Here is a 23,147-nt window from a genome sequence, read left to right as displayed (position 1 = left end):
AGCAGCCCCATGAAGTGGATTTTTTTTACAGGTGAGGAAACAGGGCTTAAGTAACATGCCTAATATCACAGCTAAGGCGAGAGGCTACAATACAAATCTAGGCAGTCTGACTTTAAAGCCATGGTCTTAATCATAAGAACTATGGATTCTCAGAGGATGCCTGGCACTGAGTAGTGGGCAGTCAACAAGTATTACGTCAGTGAATGAATAAAACAAAAGGCACAGGGGCTACTATCTTCAGAGTCCTTCTATGTTCGTCATTCTTCTTGGTGGTCTCTGGCACCACGCTCAAGTAAAGGAGAAAGATGAAAGGGGTAGCTAATGCTAGTGACAACGCCTCTCAGATGGTTTCGTTTCTACCAGAAAGGCCCCGTTTAGCGCGAACGCAGAAGCTCCGCTTTTAGCGCATTTATTCACGACATGAGTACTGCAAGCAGCCCAGTTTCTGCTTCAGACAACATTAACTTCGCAGTACTCTAGTTACCAGATTTCGCTGGAGAAACTTAAAGAGGTAGGAACTTCCAAGTGCAATCTTTACAGCTCCAGCACGCATGCGCTCCGCCGAGGGGAAAGTGGTTACCACGGCTGCGCGAATCGGTGGCCCGGCCCTTCCCCGTCACATGTCGGGGGACCGCGGCGTGGCGGCGACTGTGGCGGTAGCGACGGCAGGCCGTAGGGCGGTCGGAGGGTTTCCGGTTCCGGTGTAACGTTCGGGCTCCGTCTCAGGGGCTGAAGTTTGTGAGGTGAGTAGTGGCCCCGGGCCCTGGGAGGGTATCCTCCGGTCTGAGCGGTGAGGGCCAGGGCTCAGCCCAAGGGGAGGACCGAGGCGGGAACGTTCAGTGGGAAGCAAGCCGAAAGTACAAGGTTCTGAGGGAGAATGGGTTGGAGTGAGATTGTGAGGAGGAAAAGGGCGGGGGCGGGAAGGGGACGGAGTGGGGAGATTAGCTTTAGGATGAGTTTGGGGAGAACAAGGTGGAGTAGGGAGCTGGTCGGAGATAGGAAGAGGGCAAGCAGAAGAATAGGGGTTGCAGCGGGGGAAACTCAGCTTATAGCAAAGAAGAGCACGGAGTAAGGAAATTTCTTCAGAAGATTGGATTCTGCTACCTGCTCATTCAGAGATCCTCTGCCTTCCTCTTCTTCCACCCCCACCCCGCCCCGCCCCAGCCACTTACTGTTGAACATTGGATTAGTGACAAAGCTGGTTACTGTTTGAAACTTTTATTTTTGCCCACTGGCTGTTTCGTTTCCTAGAGGATTGGATCGAAGTTGAATGCATTTGTTAGCATGATACTTGGACACACATTTCATCTGATAGAGTGATACCTCATTTGTTGCTTTGGATTTTCACATTGCTTACACTTTCCAGCCCACGATTGAGTTCTTGTGGAATATAAGATCCATTAAAGCGAGGATTGTCTGTTATGTTCACTGTCCTGTGTATCCTCAGCACACAGTACACTACTTGAGACCTAGTAATTATGCAATAAGTATCTGTTGAATGAGTAAGGATGCTTTAGGTGTGGGGATGGGCCTCATTTTGTAAGATGAGTAAACTAAGCCACAGAGGAATTATTTGCTCCAAAGCTGGTAGAGTTCAGTGTTTCAAATGTTCAGGGTGAATTCTTTCTTCACTCTCTTTGGTGTCTGAGTATGCCTTTTTTGAGTAATGCACATTTAATATGTAGAGATTTATAGGCCCTACTGCTATCTCATGAGAGTTGAATAGAGCTGCCACAGAATTATTCATATAACATGTCCCCGAGTCATAAAATCTTTCACTCCTATTTTCATGACTTTAAACTGCTAGCTTCCTATGGTTATACCAAAATTAAATATGCTGTTTAGCAACAGGTCTTACAGAGGATAAACCTGCCAAGAATGTAAAAATTAATCAGACTATCTTTTAGGAGAAAAGATGTCTTAAAACATCTTGAAAGATTGACTCCCAGAGACTCTGATTTGTAGCACTGCTTAGAGGAAGTTTGCTTGGAAATTGAGGTCAGTGCTGTTTATTGACTTTAGGCGGCACTTACGGAGAAAATTAGAGAAATAAATTTCTCTGTGCTCATGAGCTTTGCTATTTAAATGGGAGAGCAGAATGTAAACATGAGTAATGTTGAAGAGTTATACTAACTTGCATTAAGGTTTGTTGTAGAAGGTCCTTTGTGATAGTGTTTTCTCTGCTAAACTAAAAAGTAGAAATATAAAGATGAAAAGGGAGAGAGAGAAGGTACATCCAAAATGAGGGTATTCTTTTCTGAGCCAAAGGATTAATCTTACGAAGTCAACTGAAAGATCCTATAGAACATGAGAGAAAATCATCTGGGTACAGAATTTCCACAGGGATGAATATGACTATAGAGAAATGTGACGACATTCTTAAGGATTAGGAGCTTTAATTAATTAGCTAATTAATTAATTTTAAAGTAGGCTCCACACTCAGTGTGGGGTTTGAATTCACAGCCCTGAGATTGAGAGTCACTTGCTCCATCAGCTGAGCTAGCCAGGCTCCCCAGGATTATGAGCCTTTTTTTTTTTTTTTTTTTAATCATAGCTGGGGGAAGGCCTGTGGAAGAGGGAGAAAGAGAATCTCAAGCAGGCTCCACACCCAGCATGAACCCTGGCATGGAGCTCAGTCGCATAACCCCAAGATCGTGAATAGAGCCTAAATCAAGAGCTAGATGCTTGGCCAACTGAACCACCCAGGCATCCTTGATTATGAACTTTAATGTACAATGACTGACCTGGATAAGTCCTCCTTGTTTTTTTTTTATTTATCCTTTAAAGGAAAGGAAACTTACAGGTCAAGGCTGGATTAAGGAATGCCTGCCTAGGAGAAATAGAAAAGCCGGTCTCTGGGTGGGCTTTTCAGTCTTGTTTTCAGGTTATATGTTTGCCACCAACCCTTGTTATGACAGGACCAAAACAGAAGCTAAAACTCTGACTAGATGACTAGATAGACTAGATTATTCCCAGGGTTTCCTTGTTTATTCCACAAATTTACTGATGCACTGATACTTAACTGAGTTAGGGTCACAAACAGAATGTGACTCTTTCTGCTTTGAAATATGGGTTTTGGGGGAAGTATTTGGCTTGAAATGAAGTACAGGCACTTGCCTGATTGAGAAGAGGGATGGAGATGTCATTCATGATATACTAAACATTGCCTGGAATGGTCTTTTCCTACCCCCTAACAGAGCTTTTTCCTGGTTTCTTTTTAGGTGCAGTACTGAATCCCATTTGAGCTACCCCCTTTTTCCTGAAGAATGGCACTGTCTAAGAGGGAGCTGGATGAGCTGAAACCATGGATAGAGAAGACAGTGAAGAGGGTGCTGGGCTTCTCAGAGCCCACAGTGGTCACAGCAGCACTGAACTGTGTGGGGAAGGGCATGGACAAGAAGAAGGCAGCTGGTATGTCCTTTCATGAATCTTTGGATTTAACATATAGTATGATCCCAAATGCTACTTTGAATTTCCCCAAATTCTCTGTTGGGAGTATCTGAAAAAGATTAGGCCACATTTTATTTTCTCCTGCATTATAATGCAAATAGCCTAAGTGACTAATTTTGCATTTTTTCTGGCTTTTTATACTACTCCTTTAACCAGTATATTGAATTGATTAGGTTATATTTACTTAAGAAATATACTAAGGTATTCAAGGTAGGTATGTTCAGATTGAGATTGACATCTAAATACATCAAAGTCTCTGAAAAATAAAAACATGAAAAAAGTTGAGGATGGTAGAATTTGTTTATGGTAGTCTCCTATAGCTTGCTCTTTGGGAAGAGTTGGGATGATTATTCATCATAAACTTTTTTTTTTTTTTAGATTTTATTTATTTAAGAGAGAGCATGAGCAGGGGGGAGAGGGAGAGGAAAAAGCAGATTCCCCACTGAGCAGGGGGCCTCCTGACCTGGGACTCAATCCCAGGACCGTGGGATCATAACCTGAGCTGAAGACCGGTGCTTAACTGACTGAGCCATCCAGATGCCCTATTCATCATAAACTTCGATGCTCAACCTGAATAGTTTGCTCTGGCTGTGCTACTTCCTACTGTAAAAAAATTCTGACTGTACTTTTACCTCGAAAAGTAAAGTCATTCAATGTAAAAGGATTTATGGGAATCCTACAAAGAACTTAGGAAGACCTTTCCCTCCCTCCTGGCGATAAAATTTCAGTGTTGGTATCTGTTATATGCCTACTGTTGGATTAAGCACTCTTACTTTTTCAACCCTATCACCTCTTTTTTTCCTGTCAGACCATCTGAAACCTTTTCTTGATGATTCTACTCTCCGATTTGTGGACAAACTATTTGAGGCTGTGGAAGAAGGCCGAAGCTCTAGACATTCCAAGTCTAGCAGTGACAGGAGCAGAAAAAGAGAGCTGAAGGTAGGTTACAGTTAACTATCCGATGAGCTGGGGAGTGTTTTGAATGGTAACAAAGTTGCTGAGTTTACATGCCCCACACTTTGATATCCCCTATTAGAATACATAATATTCAAGAGAGGTACTTAGACATTAAAGGAGAGGTGTACTCATATTATCACCATTTTATGGTGATGAACTACCTGAGTTCATGGGTTGAAATACTCCAAAGAAACAATTGGTAGCTTTGTCCTTTTTCATGTACAGTTAGGAGGTTTTGGTTCTTATATTTCCTTAGGTCTCCTCCATCCTCCCCCTTGCTACTACCTATAAATTGATTGTCTAAGGTTTTATTCTTTGGATTACTTGGTAACTAATAGAGTGATTCAGAATATGACTCTGCTGCTATAGACCTCATTGTTGCACCTTTGAGAGTTTTCTCTGGAATGGACCTGTAGTTGGAATACCTAACAAAAACTATTATTTACTATATGTCTTGAGAGGCTACTGTTTGCTATATAGCATTTTTCTGGTCATCAGGCCCCATGAGTGGAGTGCTTAAAAGGACCATTATTACTGTTTTACCTCCTTCACTTTTTATTCAGTGACTGCTTATTCATCGTGCCATCTTTCAATATTAGTATCTTCAAGTGGCTGATTTCTCTCTTTTCTGTCTCTTCCATTAAGATACTCTTTTCTGTGAGTCCCATCAAACCTTCCAAAGTGCATTTGAAACCTTAGCTATCCTGTTGCTTTTCCTGAGGCACAAAGGCTGAATAAGCAATGTTGGCTCGGTCCCTGGCCAGGCTGTGGTACCAAGAGAAGTAGAGAATTGTGTGCCTTTTATGTTTAAGGCATTGTAAGGTGTTCAGAGGAATGAGAAATAGCCCTTGCTTTAAAGGAATTGGCAACTTGGGGGTGGGAGGGACGTAACAACAAAATACAGTCGCAAATTATAAAATCTAAGCGGTTTCCTATATATTTTAGAGTTGACTATAGAGTCAGACTGACGTTGAATTTGTTTGTTGAAGGGGAATGCTTGATCCACAGTATACACAGATCTGTGGAGCAAAGTTAGTGCTATAATAGGGCATGTGGCTGTGTAAGTTCTGAGGCATGCTGTGAGTGAAGTCACTACATTGGGTGGGATTAATGAAAACGGTTTCTTGAAGGAGATATCTAGATAGCCTTGGGATATGGGTCCCATTTTGGTCCATTCAGGTCCCCACCCCACACAATATATTATGGGAGAGTCCTTTTTCTTGAACTGTAGGAGTTCCAGGAAGCGCTCGCCCTTGGCCGAGGATATGTCCTTGCAAAACACGAGCCCTCCTAGTGAAGAGGGGATGTCACCCAAAGCCTACCACCGGTGTGTACATTTGCTTTTTCCCGTTGTCCCTTCCAGTTGGCCACTCTTGGTCCTGTTAAATTCACCTTGCAAATTAGTCAACATATTTGAGTTCCCATTGTTTGATGACAACAAGTGTTATTGGGGAATACTGAAGAAGAAAGAGAAAACCCCTGTCCTGGAAGAGCTTAGACTCTAGTTGGGAGAAAGTACTATCATTAAAAGACTTAACACTTGGCAAGGAGAATATCAGCAATGTAATTTTATGTAGCATGAGCCCAGGTCTTAAGTGCTAAGAGGATATGAAACAACAGTTTGATCAGAGTGGGATGAGTTTATGAGGAAAACTTCCTGGAGGAGGTGAGTTTCAGGCAGGATTTGGAATAGGGGTGTGGAAAAATTGAGGGAAATCATTACAAATGTAGGCAATAGCTTTTGTAAAGAGCTTGAGATGGGAACATTTGTAAGGACACGGAGATGAAATTTGCTTGGCTGGAGTAGGAGAATGATGAAATTGGGTGAGACGGTCCATTTGGTGGAGGGACTAGAAGACTAGGAAAAGCCACAAAATGCTGATAGGGACTAGGTTGATTCTTCCCTTCTCCCATGGGCAGGGAGACAACTCTTCTTTCGTCTTGGGTTTCCTTAGGAAGTGTTTGGTGATGACTCTGAGATCTCCAAGGAATCATCAGGAGTAAAGAAGCGACGGATACCCCGTTTTGAGGAGGTGGAAGAAGAGCCTGAAGTGATCCCTGGACCTCCCTCAGAAAGTCCTGGTATGCTAACTAAGCTCCAGGTGAGTAATTAGGAACTGAAAGCAGTGATTTTATGAGTTGAAGAAGCAAGAGATGCATAGGTCCAGATTTGTTGTGACCTTAATTTGGATTAATGTTTAGCATCAGGGAAGACTATTGAAGTTGTATTTACTGAGCTCCTGTTATATGGCAAACAAGCTGTATTACATACATCATTTGCCTAGTTGTGTACCTTGTTGAGTCATTGAGAAAATTACTGAAATAATCAGAACTCCGCTTGATGGCAGAGGAGAATTTCCAAATATAATGCTGAGACAAGATGATATAATCCACTAAAAATAGTTTCAAGTTGACTTTGTCAGGGTGGTAGGGGCGGTTTGTGGGGTTTTTTTGTTTTTTCCTTTGATGTTATTTGTTTAAAGAGAGCGAGCTCACACAAGCAGGAGAGAAGGGCAGAGGGAGAGAATCCCAACCAGACTCTGTGCTGACCAGAGTCCAGCACAGGGCTCGGTCCAGGAGCCAAACCTAAGAGTCAGATGCTTGACCAACTGAGCCACCTAGGCACCCCGACTTTGGGTCGTTTTTTTTTTAGTAGGAATTATTTGGGGGCGCCTGGGTGGCTTAGTCAGTTAAGCGGATGCCTTTGGCTCAGGTCATCATCCTGGGGTCCTGGGACTGAGCTCCATGTCGGGCTCCGTGCTCAGCAGGGTATCTGCTTCTCCCTCCTCCCTCTTCTCTGATTTATTCTCTCTCTCTCTCTTTCTCATATAAATAAGTGAAGTCTTTAACCTTTATAAACAGTAAATATTTCTTGTGCCATTTAAAATTTCTTAGAAGGGAAATAGAATATATACATATATGTGTATAGATGAGTAGATTAATTTCTTTTCCTTTTTTTTTTTTTTTTTAAAGATTTTATTTATTTATTTGACAGAGATATCACAAGTAGGCAGAGAGGCAGGCAGAGAGAGAGAGGAGGAAGCAGGCTTTCTGCCGAGCAGAGAGCCCGATGCGGGACTTGATCCCAGGACACCGGGATCATGACCTGAGCCGAAGGCAGAGGCCCCAACCCACTGAGCCACCCAGGCACCCCTCTTTTCCTTTTTTTTTTTTAAGGTAGGGGGGTGCAGAGGGAGATGGGGAGAGAGAGAATCTTAAGCAGACTCCACTCCCAGGGTATAGCCTATCACAGGGTTTGATCTCATCACTCTGAGATCATGGCCTGAGCCGAAATCAAGAGTTGTACACTTAACTGATTGAGCCACCCAGGTGCCCTGGAAAGAAACGAATGTTGGTGCTTTATAGAGAATAGGGGGTGGAAGAAATAATATACCTTTTTGTACTTTTTTTGCATTTTGAACTATGTAAACATATTACCTACTCAAAAAAATGTTTAAAAAAAGTGAATTTTAAAGGGGCTCCTAGTGGGCTCAGTGAGAAGAGGACGCAGCTTGGGGTTGTGAGTTTGACCACCATGTTGGGTGTAGACATTACTTAAATAAATGAAACTTTAAAAAAAATAAAAATAAATTTCAAAAACCATGAAGCACCTTGGCAGCAAGGTCTCTTTTTTGGAAAATTCAGAAAGAGTTACTTAATTGTATTTTCAGAGCTTATCATTTTCATATTCTTTAGGACAAAAGGGTTTTACAGAGGCTAGGAAACAGGTCTTTGGTTTGTCATCTCCAGTTACCCGAAGCAGGTATTCATAAAAAGTATGATAATGTGGGGCACCTGGCTGGCTCATTCGGGAGATCATGAAACTGTTTTTCTCAGGGTCCTGAGTTTGAATCCCATGTTGGATGTAGAAATTCCAAAAAATAGATAAATATACTTAAAAAAAAAAGTATGGTCATTTGTGCTGATTCTGTTAGGAGTTTTGTTTAAATGCTCATAATAGTCTCGTAACGTAGGTACTGTTTTTACCCTATTTAGACACTTGGCATTTTAGAGATTAAATTCCATATCCAGGGTCACACAAGCATTAAGTGTCAGTTAAAATTCAGGCTTGGGTTTCTCTTAACCTGATGCTTTTTTTTTTTTTTTTTTTTTAAGATTTATTTATTTTGAGAGAGGTAGGGGAGAAGCAATGGGAGAGGGAGAGGGAAAATCTCAAGCAGATTCCCTGCTGAGCATGGAGGCTGTCGCAGGGCTCCATCCCACAGGGATTATGACCAGAGCCAAAAACATGAGTTGGACACTTAACCCAAGTAATCATCAAATTATGTTACTACCTAACATGCCAGTCCTTCAGTAGGATGATGGGTTGAAAAGTTTCAGTGCTCAGCTATATAGGCTTATCTTTACTAAAATTTCTAGCCAGTCGTATAGGCAGAATATGATGGGTTCATTCAAACATTTTAGTTCTCTATACCTAAAAGCCTTTTGTGTTTAGGAACCCATACAGGAGAAATAAAAAAGAGATTTTTAGGTGCCTGGGTGGTTCAGTTGGTTAAGCATCTGCCTTTGGTTCAGGTCATAATCCTGGGATCAAGTCCCAGGTCAGTAGGGAGCCTCCTTCTCCTTCTCCCTCTGCTGCCCACCCTGCTTGTGCTCTCTCATTCTCCCTCTGTCAAATGAATACATCTTTTAAAAAAAAAAAAAGTTAACAGTTTTTTCTTTTTTTCCCCCATCGAGAACAGATCAAACAGATGATGGAGGCAGCTACACGGCAAATCGAGGAGAGGAAAAAGCAGCTGAGCTTCATTAGCCCCCCTACTCCTCAGGTACTGTGAAAAGAAGACTCTTTAGCAAAGATTTCTTGCTGTCTACTCATTTGAGAGTCTGGAAGGTGACTGCATGTTCCACCCTACAATCTACCAGTCTGTGTGTGTGTCTTTTTGTGTGACCTGTCTGCCCAATTCTTCTGATTCTGACTTCTTTTTCTCTGTCTCACAGCCAAAGACTCCTTCTTCCTCCCAACCAGAGCGACTTCCAATTGGCAACACTATTCAGCCCTCCCAGGCTGCCACTTTCATGAATGATGCCATTGAGAAGGCAAGGAAAGCAGCTGAATTACAAGCCCGCATCCAAGCCCAGCTGGCACTGAAGCCAGGGCTCATTGGCAATGCCAACATGGTGGGCCTGGCCAATCTCCATGCCATGGGCATTGCTCCCCCGTGAGTATCTGTTTCATGGAACCTCTTGTTATTGCTGGAGAAGCAATAAATACATTTGAAAGTTAAAAACAACAACAACAAACAAAACCCCTGAAATGTTACCGATCCTCTTCTTCCAAGAAACCTACATCATTTCTTAGTTTTATATTTCTTACATATGTTTAATAAATACTAGATGAATTCTTTTAGCTTCCTTGTTGCAGAATTTATCTTCTTTTTACAATTGGTAGAACTGAGGGTAAGATTATTTATCTATTGTTGTAGCTAGGAATAGAACCAGGTCTCCTGGTTCCTAACTCAGCCAAATCCATTAAATCACAGTGAGTGATCCCAGATCTCAGTGTTCCCTACACTGGGTAAAGATAATAGCCTTTATTTCTATCACCTACAATTGGTTTGGCATATTATATCTGACTCAGAAATTTAGGAGTGAAATAGGTTTGCAAATTCTTACCAATGTAATGTATACATAAATTCATTTCATCTGATTGTCTCCTGTACTCAAATATTTAGTTTGATGTTTTCAATCAAGCTGTTACTATTCACTGATGGGCTTATATTCCCTAGAATTTTGTAACCTGTTCTCTCTGTTGGGTTTGATTTATTTTCTTTTGTTTTTATTTGCTTTATTTATTGTCCCATATGGCATTTATTTCTTGGTGGGCTGTTTCTCAGGAAGGTGGAGTTAAAAGATCAAACTAAACCTACACCACTGATTCTCGATGAGCAAGGCCGGACTGTGGATGCAACTGGCAAGGAGATCGAGCTGACGCACCGCATGCCTACTCTGAAGGCCAATATTCGTGCTGTGAAGAGGGAACAATTCAAACAACAGCTAAAAGAAAAGCCATCTGAAGACATGGAGTCTAATACCTTTTTTGACCCCCGAGTCTCAATTGCCCCTTCCCAGCGCCAGAGACGCACTTTTAAATTCCATGACAAGGGCAAATTTGAGAAGATTGCCCAGCGGTTACGGACAAAGGTACCTAATTAAGAATATAACCCAGAACTAGAAGTTAGGAAGGGGAAAAGGAAATTTAATACAGTCCCAAAATACTATCAACTCAGTTCTCTTAAGTTTTAGCAATTAGATACACAAGTAATAAAACAGTGACTTAATTTTTAAAATACTTCATTTATGCCTGGAATCCTTGATTTTTTTAGCTGATTTGTCTTCTTAATTACACTCTGCTTATGTGGAAATAAAACTGAGTTTGAAAATTCACATACAAACAGTGGAAGGAAACAATTCAGAATACTCTGAGTGACTGAGGAAAGCTAGCCTCGTGTTAACATTTACTGCAGATAAATTAACTCCACATGTGGAGAGTTGGATTGACTGTATCTTCAGTGAGTTTTGCTCTTGTTTTCATCCTCTGAGAATGGTGTTTTCATGAAATTCCATTTCCGTGTATTTGCTATAGGCACACACTGTGGGGTGAAGCGGGTGGTGCTGAGAGTAGTTGTATGTAAATCAACTAAGGATAAAATAAAGTGGAAGTTTCTTCTAAGCTTTCAGAAATTATGAATTCTTTGCATTAGGCATAAAGAGTTCAACAAGAGAGTTAAAACAAGAGAGTTTAAAATATGGGGTTCTATCATATCCCTGTGTTCTGTAACTCTAGTTTATCTTCAGGTCTTGTTTTATCTTGTCTTTAGGCTCAACTGGAGAAGCTGCAGGCAGAGATCTCCCAGGCAGCTCGAAAAACCGGCATCCATACTTCAACTAGGCTGGCCCTCATTGCTCCCAAAAAAGAGCTAAAGGAAGGAGATATCCCTGAAATCGAGTGGTGGGACTCTTACATCATCCCCAATGGCTTTGACCTGTGAGTTTGTTAGATAATACCTTTTGATAAAGCTGGAGTTTTATTGGGAGAGGTGATATTCATGCATTAAGTAAAATTTTAAAATCCTGGGGAAATAGGTAACCATACACAGACTCATGTTTTTGTGAAGAATATATTGTATAGGTTTTTTTAAATTTGGGGTGTTAATATAGGAAGGAACAGGCACAAATAATCTAAAAGAAAAAGAGGGGCGCCTGGGTGGCTCAGTGGGTTAAGCCGCTGCCTTCGGCTCAGGTCATGATCTCAGGGTACTGGGATCGAGTCCCGCATCGGGCTCTCTGCTCAGCAGGGAGCCTGCTTCCTCCTCCTCTCTCTCTCTCTCTCTGCCTGCCTCTCTGCCTACTTGTGATCTCTCTCTGTCAAATAAATAAATAAAATCTTTAAAAAAAAAAAATAAAAAAAATAAAATAAAAGAAAAAGAATGTAAGTTTTACATTTGCTTTTGTTATACGTAGTTATTTGTTTTCTTAATTACATTTTCTGCTACTTATAATAGGTTTTTATATTTCTTAAAGATCCAGTCCTGAAATAGTGGAAGGATTCTTAATTGATGGGGGAGAGAATGGTAAATAAAGCATTTAGGAAACATTTGTAGAACTTTAATTATATCTGCTCTGTAATTCTGATACATGGCTTTAGGAGACTGTGTTCAGGCTTTCCCCTTACCCTTTCTTTGTCAACCACTGTCCCAGGGAGTTACCATTATTAGTTGAAAGAATGTGACATCTATCAAGGATGTTAGTGTAGGAAAAAGGTTGAGAATGACTGGTGTGGAGAATATGTCCAACCTTAGTAGGAGCCAGTTTTCTCATCTTGAAAATTATATGTAATATAATTACATGTTGTAGATAAGCACTAAAAAGTGCTAGAACATATAACAGAGAGTTCATTTTTCATTGTGTTTCTGAGACTCCCTCTCTCTTGGAATTGTCTCTACCCACATATCCTGTTTTCCTTTCTTCCTCCAATTTTAGTACAGAGGAAAATCCCAAGAGAGAAGATTATTTTGGAATCACAAATCTTGTTGAACACCCAGCCCAACTCAATCCTCCAGGTAATGTATAGCTTACTCAGTTAAGGCTCTAGAGAAGTATTATCCAATAGAACTTCATGTGATAATGAATATATTCCCTACCCGTGCTGACTGTATAGTATCAGCTGTCCACTTGTTACTACTGAGCACTTGAAAATGGAGTTGCACTAATACAACTGAAAGACTAACTCTTAAATTATGTTCAATTTTAATTTCAATTTAAATAGTATATGTATAGGACGCCTGGGTGGCTCAGTTGGTTGGGCGGCTGCCTTCGGCTCTGGTCATGATCCTGGCGTCCTGGGATCGAGTCCCACATCGGGCTCCTTGCTCGGCAGGGAGCCTGCTTCTCCCTCTGCCTCTGCCTGCCATTCTGTCTGCCTGTGCTTGCTCTCTCCCCTTCTCTCTCTCTGATAAATAAATAAAATCTTAAAATAAATAAATAAATAAATAGTATATGTGTGGGGCGCCTCGACGACTCACATGGTTAACATCTGATTCTTGGTTTCAGGTAAGGTCATGATCTCAGGGTTGTGGGATCAAGCCCTAGCCCTGTGTCAGGCTCTGTGCTAGGTGTGGAGCCTGCTTAAGATTTTCTCTCTCTCCCTCTGCCACTCCCCCTTGTATGCATGCACGCGCTCTCTCTCCATATATATATAAATAAGTAAATCTTTAAAAATATGTAGGTAGGCAGATAGTGTATGTGTGTGGCTATTAGCTACGGTATTGGACAGTGCAGCTCTAGAGCAGTGAGCCCTACTCCAAGAGGTGGTTTCACTGATGCCTGTAACAAATTGGGTTTTAAAAAATCATTCTTGGAGCACCTGGGTGGCTCAGTTGTTAAGTGTCTGCCTTTGGCTAGTGCCCTGGGATTGAGCCCCACATTGGGCTCCCTTCTCAGCAAGCCTGCTTCTCCATCTCCCTCTGCCTGCTGTTCCCCCTTCTGTGCTCGCTCTCTGTTTTATTTCTAAATAAATATAATCTTCAAAAAAAATCATTCTTGGGATGCCTGAGTGGCTCAGTCGGTTTAGCATCTGACTCTTGATCTCAGTTCAGGTAAGATTGTGTGTTTAAGCCCTACGTTGAACTCCACGCTGGGTGTGAAGCCTACTTAAAATAAATAAATGAGGGCGCCTGAGTGGCTCAGTGGTTAAGCCGCTGCCTTCGGCTCAGGTCATGATCTCAGGGTCCTGGGATCGAGTCCCGCATCGGGCTCTCTGCTCAGCAGGGAGCCTGCTTCCTCCTCTCTCTCTCTCTCTGCCTGCCTCTCTGCCTACTTGTGATTTCTCTCTGTCAAATAAATAAATAAAATCTTTATAAAAAAAATAATAATAAATAAAATAAATAAATGAGAAGCATTCTTATCTTCGACTCCCAACTCCATTCTTGTACACCATTACTGAATACCTGCCCTTCTTTAGTCTCCTTTGTCTTTACCCATTCTCTCTTTCATTTTTGTAGCAAAAGTCTGTTGCCTCACTCAAAAGAGAGATAAGTTTTAGTTGTGGCTCCTTTATTACCTAGCTGAATCCCTTGGGTAAATCACTTAGATTTACTTGGAATTTTCTCACATGTAGAGATAATATTAACTATTACATCTTCTTCAATAAGAGTTATGCAGATCATTAAAGATTTTTCTTATTTATTTTACAGAGAAAGAGATCACAAATAGGCAGAGCAGCAGGCAGAGGGAGAGGGGGAAGCAGGCTCCCTGCTGAGCAGAGAGCCCGATGCAGGGCTCGATCCCAGGACCCCAAGATCATGACCTGGGCAGGAAGCAGAGGCTTAACCCACTGAGCCACCCAGGCACCTCACAGATCATTAAAGATTTTAATACTTGCATCAGATTTGGGATGACTAAAGGACACAATACCTCAATTAGTAAATTGGAAAAATAGGTTGAGACCTTGAGGTAATACAACGTATGGAAATCACTGAATATTACTTAGTAAGAGTCTACTTAGATGTCATCAGTGTGGATCATTGGAAGACCATAGGGATTGTGTTTGTTTTAAAAAGTTAAGAGGTTGGGGCACCTGGGTGGTTCAGAGGGTTAAAGCCTCTGCCTTCCGCTCAGGTCATGATCCCAGGGTCCTGGGATCGAGCCCCGCATCAGGCTCCCAAGTCAGCAGGAAGCCTGCTTCTCCCTCTCCCATTCCCCATGCTTGTGTTTCCTCTCTTGCTGTGTCTCTGTCAAATAAATAAATAAAATCTTTAAAAAAAAAAAAAAAAGAAAGAAAAGAAAAAAACGAAATCCAGGGGAGCCCCACGTCAGGCTTCACACTCAGCAGGGAGTTTGCTTGAGATCTCTCCCTTTCCCTCTCCCCCTCCATCCCCTCACTTGCATGTGTGCACACACTCTCTATAAAATGAATAAATCAATCTTCAAAAAATAGTAAAAAGTTGAGGGTTTTCTGACCTGGCTGGCTCAGGTCAGAAGAGCATGTGACTCTTGCTTTCAGGTCCATGAGTTTGAGCCCCACTTTGGATATAGACATTGTTTAAATGAATAACCTTTAAAACTAATAATAAATAAAATTAAATAAAAATTTGAGCAAACCTGCTTTGGGAGTCTCAAGGATTTTCCCCAAACCCTGTAACTTCAAAAGTATAAATTTCATCATCGTGGCCCCACCTACCCCAAATCCTCAGACAAGGTAACTAGAGCAGCTCTCACTTTCTTTTCTATATCGGCCACTTTTAAGTTGATTAAAGCATTCAACTCCTTCAAGAAAAAACACGTTAGATCACTCTCATGAAAGATAAGAATGCTTTAAAAAAAAAAAAAAGTAACATACTAGGGGCACCTGGGTGGCTCAGTTCTTAAGCATCTGCCTTCAGCTCAGGTCATGGTCCCTGGATCCTGGGATCAAGCCCCACATTGGGCTGCCTGCTCAGCGGAAAGCCTGCTTCTCCCTCTGCTTGTATTACCTCTCTTGCTGTCTCTCTCTCTATCAAATAAATAAAATCTTTTAAAAAAATGTAACATGCTACCATTATCACAACATAAAAATAGTAAGAATTAAATTTCTTTTAATGTGATCGATACTCACTTACATTCCTCTGATGGGTCTGTTGCTTTTATACTTTCATTTCTCTACCTGGCAGTTGATAATGACACACCTGTTACTCTGGGGGTATATCTTACTAAGAAGGAACAGAAGAAACTTCGAAGGCAAACAAGGAGGGAAGCACAGAAGGAACTACAAGAGAAAGTCAGGCTGGGCCTGATGCCTCCTCCAGAACCCAAAGGTATGTATCTTAGAGCCAGGGAAGAAAGGGTGGTGCGTTTGTTTATCTCTGTAATTCTATAAGAACTTTCTCACCTCTCTATATTTGGGTGCTTTCCATTTCTCAGACTCATTCATTGATTCTTTTCTTCCTTTCCTAAATTTTCTACAATTTTACTAAGACAGGTCAGCATATTCAGAGGTCATTTAAGGCTTATGAAAATATATAACACTGTGATCTTCCTGAAAGAATAATGGTCTTGAAATACGTGAAGATAGCAGCTGCAGAGTGTGCATAAATTTGTTTTGTACATAATTCTTAATATCTGACAAAGATACTGTTAAAAGAAACCTTCACTCCTGTACTTCCCATTACCACTCAGGAATCTTTTGAGTGAGCACTGTAGGATCTTTAATTAAATGCTGTGATCAGAGTGAAAAATACCAAAGAAATTAAGTTCCTTATCTTTCATAAATTTTCAAGCAGTTTAAGTAAATGTATACCAACTATTTAGATTGTGTGTCATTCCACAAATGCTGAATTAATTGGATGGGCTTTTCAAGGTAGGGATTTTGGGAGGAAATGAACTTTGAGCAGAGATTTCAAGTAGGTAAACAGTATGAATTGAGAAGAGGTGACAGGTTATCTCAGCTGGAGAATTAATTGTTTTATATCCCCTCTCTCCACGTGCAGTGAGAATTTCAAATTTGATGCGAGTATTAGGAACAGAAGCTGTTCAAGACCCCACGAAGGTAGAAGCCCATGTCAGAGCTCAGATGGCAAAAAGACAGAAGTAAGTGCCATGGGATTGGGTGGAAACCCAGGGCAAGTACCTTTCCCAGACTCTTCTGGGGGGATCCATATTTGGAGGGAGGGGAGAGTCCTCTGTTGCTCTCTCTTTCCCTCAGCTTTGCCTCTGATCTTCAATGCCTTTCTCACTTGTGGATGTCCTTCCTGTCACGACAGAGCGCATGAAGAGGCCAACGCTGCCCGAAAACTTACAGCAGAACAGAGAAAGGTCAAGAAAATTAAAAAGCTTAAAGAAGACATTTCACAGGGGGTACACATATCTGTATATAGGTAGGTGTCCAATCTGGGCCAGCCTTTGCCTTAGAAATACCAAAAACTTTCCAAGTGCTTGAGGCAGAATCTCTGTGGACAAAGCACACATCAGTCTCTGCTGTCTTCTATGACCCCAACGTGAATCCGGAGCTGGTGAATCTTTTATAATGAGGGAGGTTTAAGGACTTAATTGTTGATCTCTGAGGCTTTTCAATGAACCAGTACTAGTTCTGAAGAATGAATGAATGAATATACCTGTTGAAACAAACCTGTGAACTAAGGATCATCATCCTTTGTTGAAATATAAAATAACCTATTTCTCCAGGAAGCATTAAACCAGAAACTATATTCTTATCCTCACTTATTGCAGTAATCCTCTTATTTCCACTCCAAAGTATATTTTAAACATTGTAAATATTTTCTACCTTCCTGTTGATTTAATGTTTTCATTTTATTCTTTTATGTTGAGTGCTTGTGTATCTTCCATTTTTTAAAATGTGCTCCTTTTTAATAACTAGCTCTTTATTATGAAAGTACTTTATCAGAAAAGTAGTGAAAGCTTATTAAAATTTTTTTTGATCTAATACTATAGAAGGCCCTTACTGAAAAAATCCCCTTCCTACTCTCTGATCCCTTGACACCACCTACTGTAGGTAATTGCGACTAACGGTTTTTTGTGTAGCTTTCTAGAAATTTTCCATGCATAGCATTCTGACTACTTTACATGATAAGTATCTAGGAGGCAGAGTTTGTTGATCTTTATTTATTTATTTATTTATATTTTATTTATTAATTTGACAGAGAGAGAGATCACAAGTAGGCAGAGAGGCAAGTGGGGCGGGAGGGGGCAGGCTCCCCGCCGAGCAGAGAGCCCGAGATCATGACCTGAGCCGAAGGCAGAGGCTTAACCCACTGAGCCACCCAGGCGCCCCTGCTGATCTTTATACTGTCAAGAACAGTTAGCTTACACATATTTTTGGATGATGGCAAATACCTCTCCTTTCTTAGAGAACATTTCAATTACTTGCTGTTTGTTGTAGGGTGTACAGTACTGGTCTTTAAAGCATAAGACAGTGGAATCACTTTGATACTCATTGATTCTAGCTTTTAAGCATTAGTGTATTTGCTTACTTTAAAGGGCTTTGTTTTTAGAGAGAAAACCATTTTGGGTCCATCTGTTTATTTGCCATTCCATTCAGGCAGCAACTGATGCTAAAACAAAAGCCGTAACTAAACTTTCCCTTCTCCAGAGTTCGAAATTTGAGCAACCCAGCCAAGAAGTTCAAGATTGAGGCCAATGCTGGGCAGCTGTACCTGACAGGGGTGGTGGTACTGCACAAGGATGTCAACGTGGTAGTAGTGGAAGGGGGTGAGTCTGAAAAAACGAAGGGAGACCGTCCCCACGCAACCCTAGGCCTTGAAGTGATAAGAATGGTGGGAAGAAAAGAAAGAGTTTTAGAGCCATACCTGGCTGTAATATCCTGGGCCTCTGTTTCTGTGTTTATTGGAGTAGAAGGACCTAAGATATGGTTCCTGGGATTGCTTCAACTACCACATTAAGGTCTGCGTCACAAATGCGCTTAGAGGCTCTTTCTATGTCATCATCTTCCGCCTCTCTGGCAAAGTTCTCCTCCTCTGTTTCCAGGCCCCAAGGCCCAGAAGAAATTTAAGCGTCTCATGCTGCATCGGATAAAGTGGGATGAGCAGACGGCGAGCACAAAGGGAGATGGTGAATGGGGGTTCAAGGGGATTCAGCAGGGGTTGGGGGTGGCTCTCTGTCCCGTCAGCCATTCCTTCCTAGTGAAAATTGCTCACGCTAGATAATGTTTAGGAATTTTAGAAAGACCCATTTGGATTGTGAACATGATAGGCATTCATACAGTATTTATTATGTGGTGATGCTTGTGACTGTTAGTTATTCTTCTGCCTGACCTTTGTATGAGCTGCTTTCCCTGTCTGCCTGGTTACTGGCTATGGGAGTGTATTGAGTTTGTGAAAATGTAGCAAGCTACGAATACTCTCTTTTTTAAAGATTTTATTTATTTGACAGAAACAGAGCATAAGCAAGGGGAGTTGCAGCAGAGGGAGAGAAACCAGGCACCCCACTGAGCAGGGAGCCTGATGGGGGGCTTGATCTAAGGACACTGGGATCATGGCCCAGGCCAAAGGCAGACGCTTAACCAGCTGAACCACCCAGGCAGCCCAAGCTATGCACTTATATGTACATTGTCTTAAGTATTTTTTTTTTTGTGGGGGGAGCTTTTTAAAGGGTTGAAGGCAGAATGTATATACACTTTTATTCTTTTGCCTGCCTTTATATATGTATAAAATATAAAAATATAGATTACATGTATATTTTGAATATACATGTCATGAATCATCATGAATCATCAATATTCATTCAGTAGTCATGAATCATCAATATTCATTCTTCCCTTCTTTGGAAACCTGGGTTAGCATTTAACATGCACAGAGAGCCTTACTTTTCTTAATTTTACCTAACTTTGGACCTCTTAAATTTTTTGTTCTTAAATTATTTTTGTGCCCTACTTAAAGTACACTTTTTTACTGCAGTTGACCTATGTTTTCTTTCGTTTTGCAAGGTTTCTAAGATATTTTAATTTAGTTTATCTGCCCTCCTCCACTAGATTAAAAACTCCTTGATAAGGTACTCTATCATGTTGGCATCTGAAGCCTGGCTCTCAAAGTGCTTAAGACAAGTTTTTAATTTTGTTTTGTTTTTTAAGATTTTATTTATTTATTTGACAAAAGCAGAGTACAAGCAGGAGAAGAGGCAGGGAGAGCTTCTCCAGCAGGCTCCTGAGCAGAGAGCCCAATGTGGGCCTTGATCCCAAGACCCTGCAATCATGACCTGAGCTGAGGGCAGACACTTAACTGACTGAGCCACCCAGGTGCCCCTTAAGACAAGATTTTATTGTTGGTTACTTGTCTTTTTAATTTTTCTCCTTATTCCCAGTACCTGGGCAGCTCTTGATATATAATAAGTGCTCAGTAGATGTTGAATTAATTAGTATCTCTGGCTCTTTGGAGCTTTCAGTCTAATTTGGGGGAAATAAAAATAACAGAAGAAATTTGACCCTGATACATGGCAAAGAGGGGGACAACATTTAAAAGAATTGGGGTAGACTTGAATACTCCTTGTTTAGAACCTAAATCTTGATCTCTAGTCTAAGTCTAGAGCAAGATTTAGCTATATTGTTTTTTCCAGATGATGAGGAATCTGATGAAGAAGCTGTGAAGAAAACCAACAAATGTGTACTAGTCTGGGAGGTAGGTGATCGTCTGTTACCCACTGAAGCAGAACTTTAACTAATTCCCGGTTGTTTATAGCATTCTAGAGGAGCAGTGGAATGATAAAACTAAGCGATGACTGATTCCTTAAGCAATTTAGGTTTCTTTTTGGAGACCAGTGGTAAATATTTGGCAGCAGATTCTTCCTGATTATATTTCAGTTAAATTGATGAGTATATAGTGTATTTCACCTGGGAGCAGGGGAAAGTATGGAAAATTGTGGCAAGAATATAAACGCTCGGCCAAGTTGTTTATTTCATAGTCCTGGATATGAGATGTGGAAAGGGGGAAATGGATTATGGGATTTTTTTTGGTCTGAATATAATGAAAGAAGTACTAGACTTAAGAATATCAAGTTGGGAGACTGGGCAGTACCACTCCCTAGCTGTTCAACTGGACAAAACACTTAACATCAATTACTGTTGGTTTGTCTACAAAATGTGGATATTATTTTCCCTTTCTAGTTGTCAAATTTTTTCTGAGCAGAATTAGATTACTATGAATAGTGCTCTGTAAAATGGAGCTTGTTTATGGTTATACAGTTCCCTCATTTCTGAAATCTTAGTGAACCAGTGTTCGTTATGAAGAATGAATTAATGAATATTATGCTTATTCAGGCCAAAATGTCAATTAAGGATTGTTCATTATTTGAGAAGCATAAAATACCATCCTGTTTTTTCAGGAAGCATTAAAATTTTCTTTCTTGAATAATTATATCCTTATCCTGATGTGTTGCAGTAATCCTTTTATTCCCACTCCAAAATACATTTTTTACATTGTAAGTATCTTCTACCTTTGTGTTGATGTAATGTTTTTATGTTATTATTTCATATTGAGTATATGTAGATCTTCCATTTTTTTAAAGTGCTCATGTTTAGTAGCTAGTTCTTTATTATAAAAGTATTATTTCAAAAGTGGTAAATGCTTATTAAAATAAATTCTAATAACACAGAAGAACATTTACTGAAATGGTCTCCTTCTGATCTCTGATTCTTTAAGACCACTCTTTTTTTTTTTTTTTTTTTAAGATTTTATTTATTTGTTTGACAGACAGAGATCACAAGTAGGCAGAGAGGCAGGCAGAGAGAGAGGAGGAAGCAGGCTCCCTGCTGAGCAGAGAGCCCCATTCGGGGCTCGATCCCAGGACCCTGGGATCATGACCGGAGCCGAAAGCAGAGGCTTTAACCCACTGAGCCACCCAGGCACCCCCCTTTAAGACCACTCTTTATAGGCAGTTGTTATTGTTCTTCATATATCCTTTTGTCTTATCCCAGACTTGTCCAATTTATGCATACAAATTAGAATAATAACCACCTGCATATTTAATAAATATATTTAATAATATATTAAATAAATATATTTAACAAATATATTTAATAATAAACCCCACCTGCATATTTAAGATCGTAACCCCTTCATCTCTTCCCGTTTCTCCTCCATTTATCCCTGAGAATCCACAGGAATTGTATCTCAGGTTCAGAAACAAGCCAGGTTCTACTCTAGCTTCTTCCTGGAATTTCATCCCTGAGAGTCTCTTGAGATAGCACTAAAGTGCATGCCAAAGTGACTGCCATTGCTGCTGGCGCCTTTGGCAAGGTTGTAGTTACACACCCAATTCTGTATGGTTTTCTGTTGTAGTTCTCCTTGGGTAGCCCCCACTCTGCTCCCATTCCCCTCTTCCCCTCACCCTCATATTGTTCTTGGTCTGTGGGCCCCAAAGCCTCCTGCTTGTATACAGGGTCCCACTGAGTCTTGGTAGAAGGAGTCCTTTCAGCCTTTGGTTCTCTCCTTTAAGGCCCAAATCTAGTTCTGGAGGCCTGGTGGGTTAGTGGTTCATCCCATCTCACCCTCCATAGTCCTTCCTGACTTGCTCTTTAACCCAGGTACCAAAGCACAGAATTCCTCATCCTTTGTTCATCAAAAAAAAAAAAAAGAACTGTAAAGCAACAACAAAAACAACCCCTGAAGCCTTTTATGCCTATAAATTCATGAAGACTTACACAAATATCCAAGGGAGTGGAAGTTGGAATAGCTTTTACTGTAAAATCATGCTCACTAGGCACATTGCTACACAAATGTTACTAGGTTTTAAAGATTCACTTATTCAAGGTGCGACTCCTGGCTCAGTCAGTTGTTTCTGCCTTCAGCTCAGGTTATGATCTCATGGCCCTAGGATCAAGCCTTGCGTGGCGCTCCCTGCTTAGTAGAGAGTCTTGCTCCCTCTCTCTCTCTGCCCCTCCACGCTACTTGTATGCAAACAACAGCCCTGCTTTTCTCTCTCAAATAAATAAAATATTTAAAAGTAAATAAAGATTTATTTATTAGAGAGAGAACATGTGTGCATGTGCACATGGCGGGGTAGATAGAGAGGGAGAGAATCTCAAGCAGACTCGCTGCTGATTGCAGAGCCCGATGCAGGGCTTTATCTCACAATCCTGAGATCATGACCTAAGCTGAAATCAAGAGTCAGATACTTAACTGACGGAGCTACCCAGGCACCCCAAAAATGCTACTAGGTTTTAAAAAAGAGTATTATATCTGATTTAAATTAGAAATTGCAATGTTTTGGGGCACCTGGCCAATTCAGTTGGTGGGGCTTACAGCTCTTGATATGGGGGTTGTAGTTTGGAGCCCCACGCTGGATGTAAAAATTACTTTAAAAAATAAAATCTTTTTTAAAAATTACAGTGTTCTTAACTACAGATGTCTCTTTCCCAGGGTACAGCCAAAGACCGGAGCTTTGGAGAGATGAAGTTCAAACAGTGCCCTACAGAGAACATGGCTCGAGAGCACTTCAAAAAGCATGGGGCTGAACACTACTGGGACCTTGCACTGAGTGAATCTGTGTTGGAGTCCACCGACTGAAACTACTGCGAGTCCTTGCCTCTCCCCTCCTGCCTTTGTCTCTTCAGTCCTCTTATTCCACGTCCCAACCCAGTCCTATTTGTGTGTGATCTCAGAACTGTGCCAAGCTGACATTGGGTCAAAGGGAAAACACCTTAGTCCCTTCCCCAGTCAGCCTGGTGCTGCCCTTTATTCCCCTTATGTGCATATGATTAAAGAGTTATTTTTAAA

General features: G+C 41.0%; 1 protein-coding gene across 3 annotated transcripts; it reads left to right on the top strand.

Moving 5' to 3' along the window:
- Positions 1–596: 596 nt before the first annotated feature.
- PRPF3 (pre-mRNA processing factor 3) lies at positions 597–23,147 on the top strand. 3 transcript variants are annotated; one of them, XM_045083131.1, is made up of 16 exons: positions 597–743; positions 3,222–3,411; positions 4,259–4,389; positions 6,363–6,509; positions 9,111–9,194; positions 9,367–9,587; positions 10,263–10,569; positions 11,247–11,413; positions 12,409–12,488; positions 15,576–15,719; positions 16,392–16,491; positions 16,665–16,778; positions 18,011–18,129; positions 18,406–18,489; positions 19,990–20,051; positions 22,791–23,147. In XM_045083131.1, exons 2-16 carry the CDS (start codon positions 3,267–3,269, stop codon positions 22,935–22,937), a joined length of 2,052 nt encoding a protein of 683 aa, XP_044939066.1. In that variant the 5' UTR covers positions 597–743; positions 3,222–3,266; the 3' UTR covers positions 22,938–23,147. The 3 variants fall into 3 exon arrangements, with proteins under 3 accessions (XP_044939066.1, XP_044939067.1, XP_044939068.1); XM_045083132.1 differs by lacking the exon at positions 597–743 and adding an exon at positions 1,914–1,998; XM_045083133.1 differs by lacking the exons at positions 597–743; positions 3,222–3,411 and adding an exon at positions 5,639–5,734 and having other exon boundaries at positions 4,258–4,389.

The sequence above is a fragment of the Mustela putorius genome, unplaced genomic scaffold (assembly GCF_011764305.1).
Source record: "Mustela putorius furo isolate JIRA1106 unplaced genomic scaffold, ASM1176430v1.1 tig00000695_pilon_pilon_pilon, whole genome shotgun sequence".
NCBI lineage: Eukaryota > Metazoa > Chordata > Mammalia > Carnivora > Mustelidae > Mustela > Mustela putorius.
This window is presented reverse-complemented; position numbering and strand designations above follow the sequence as displayed.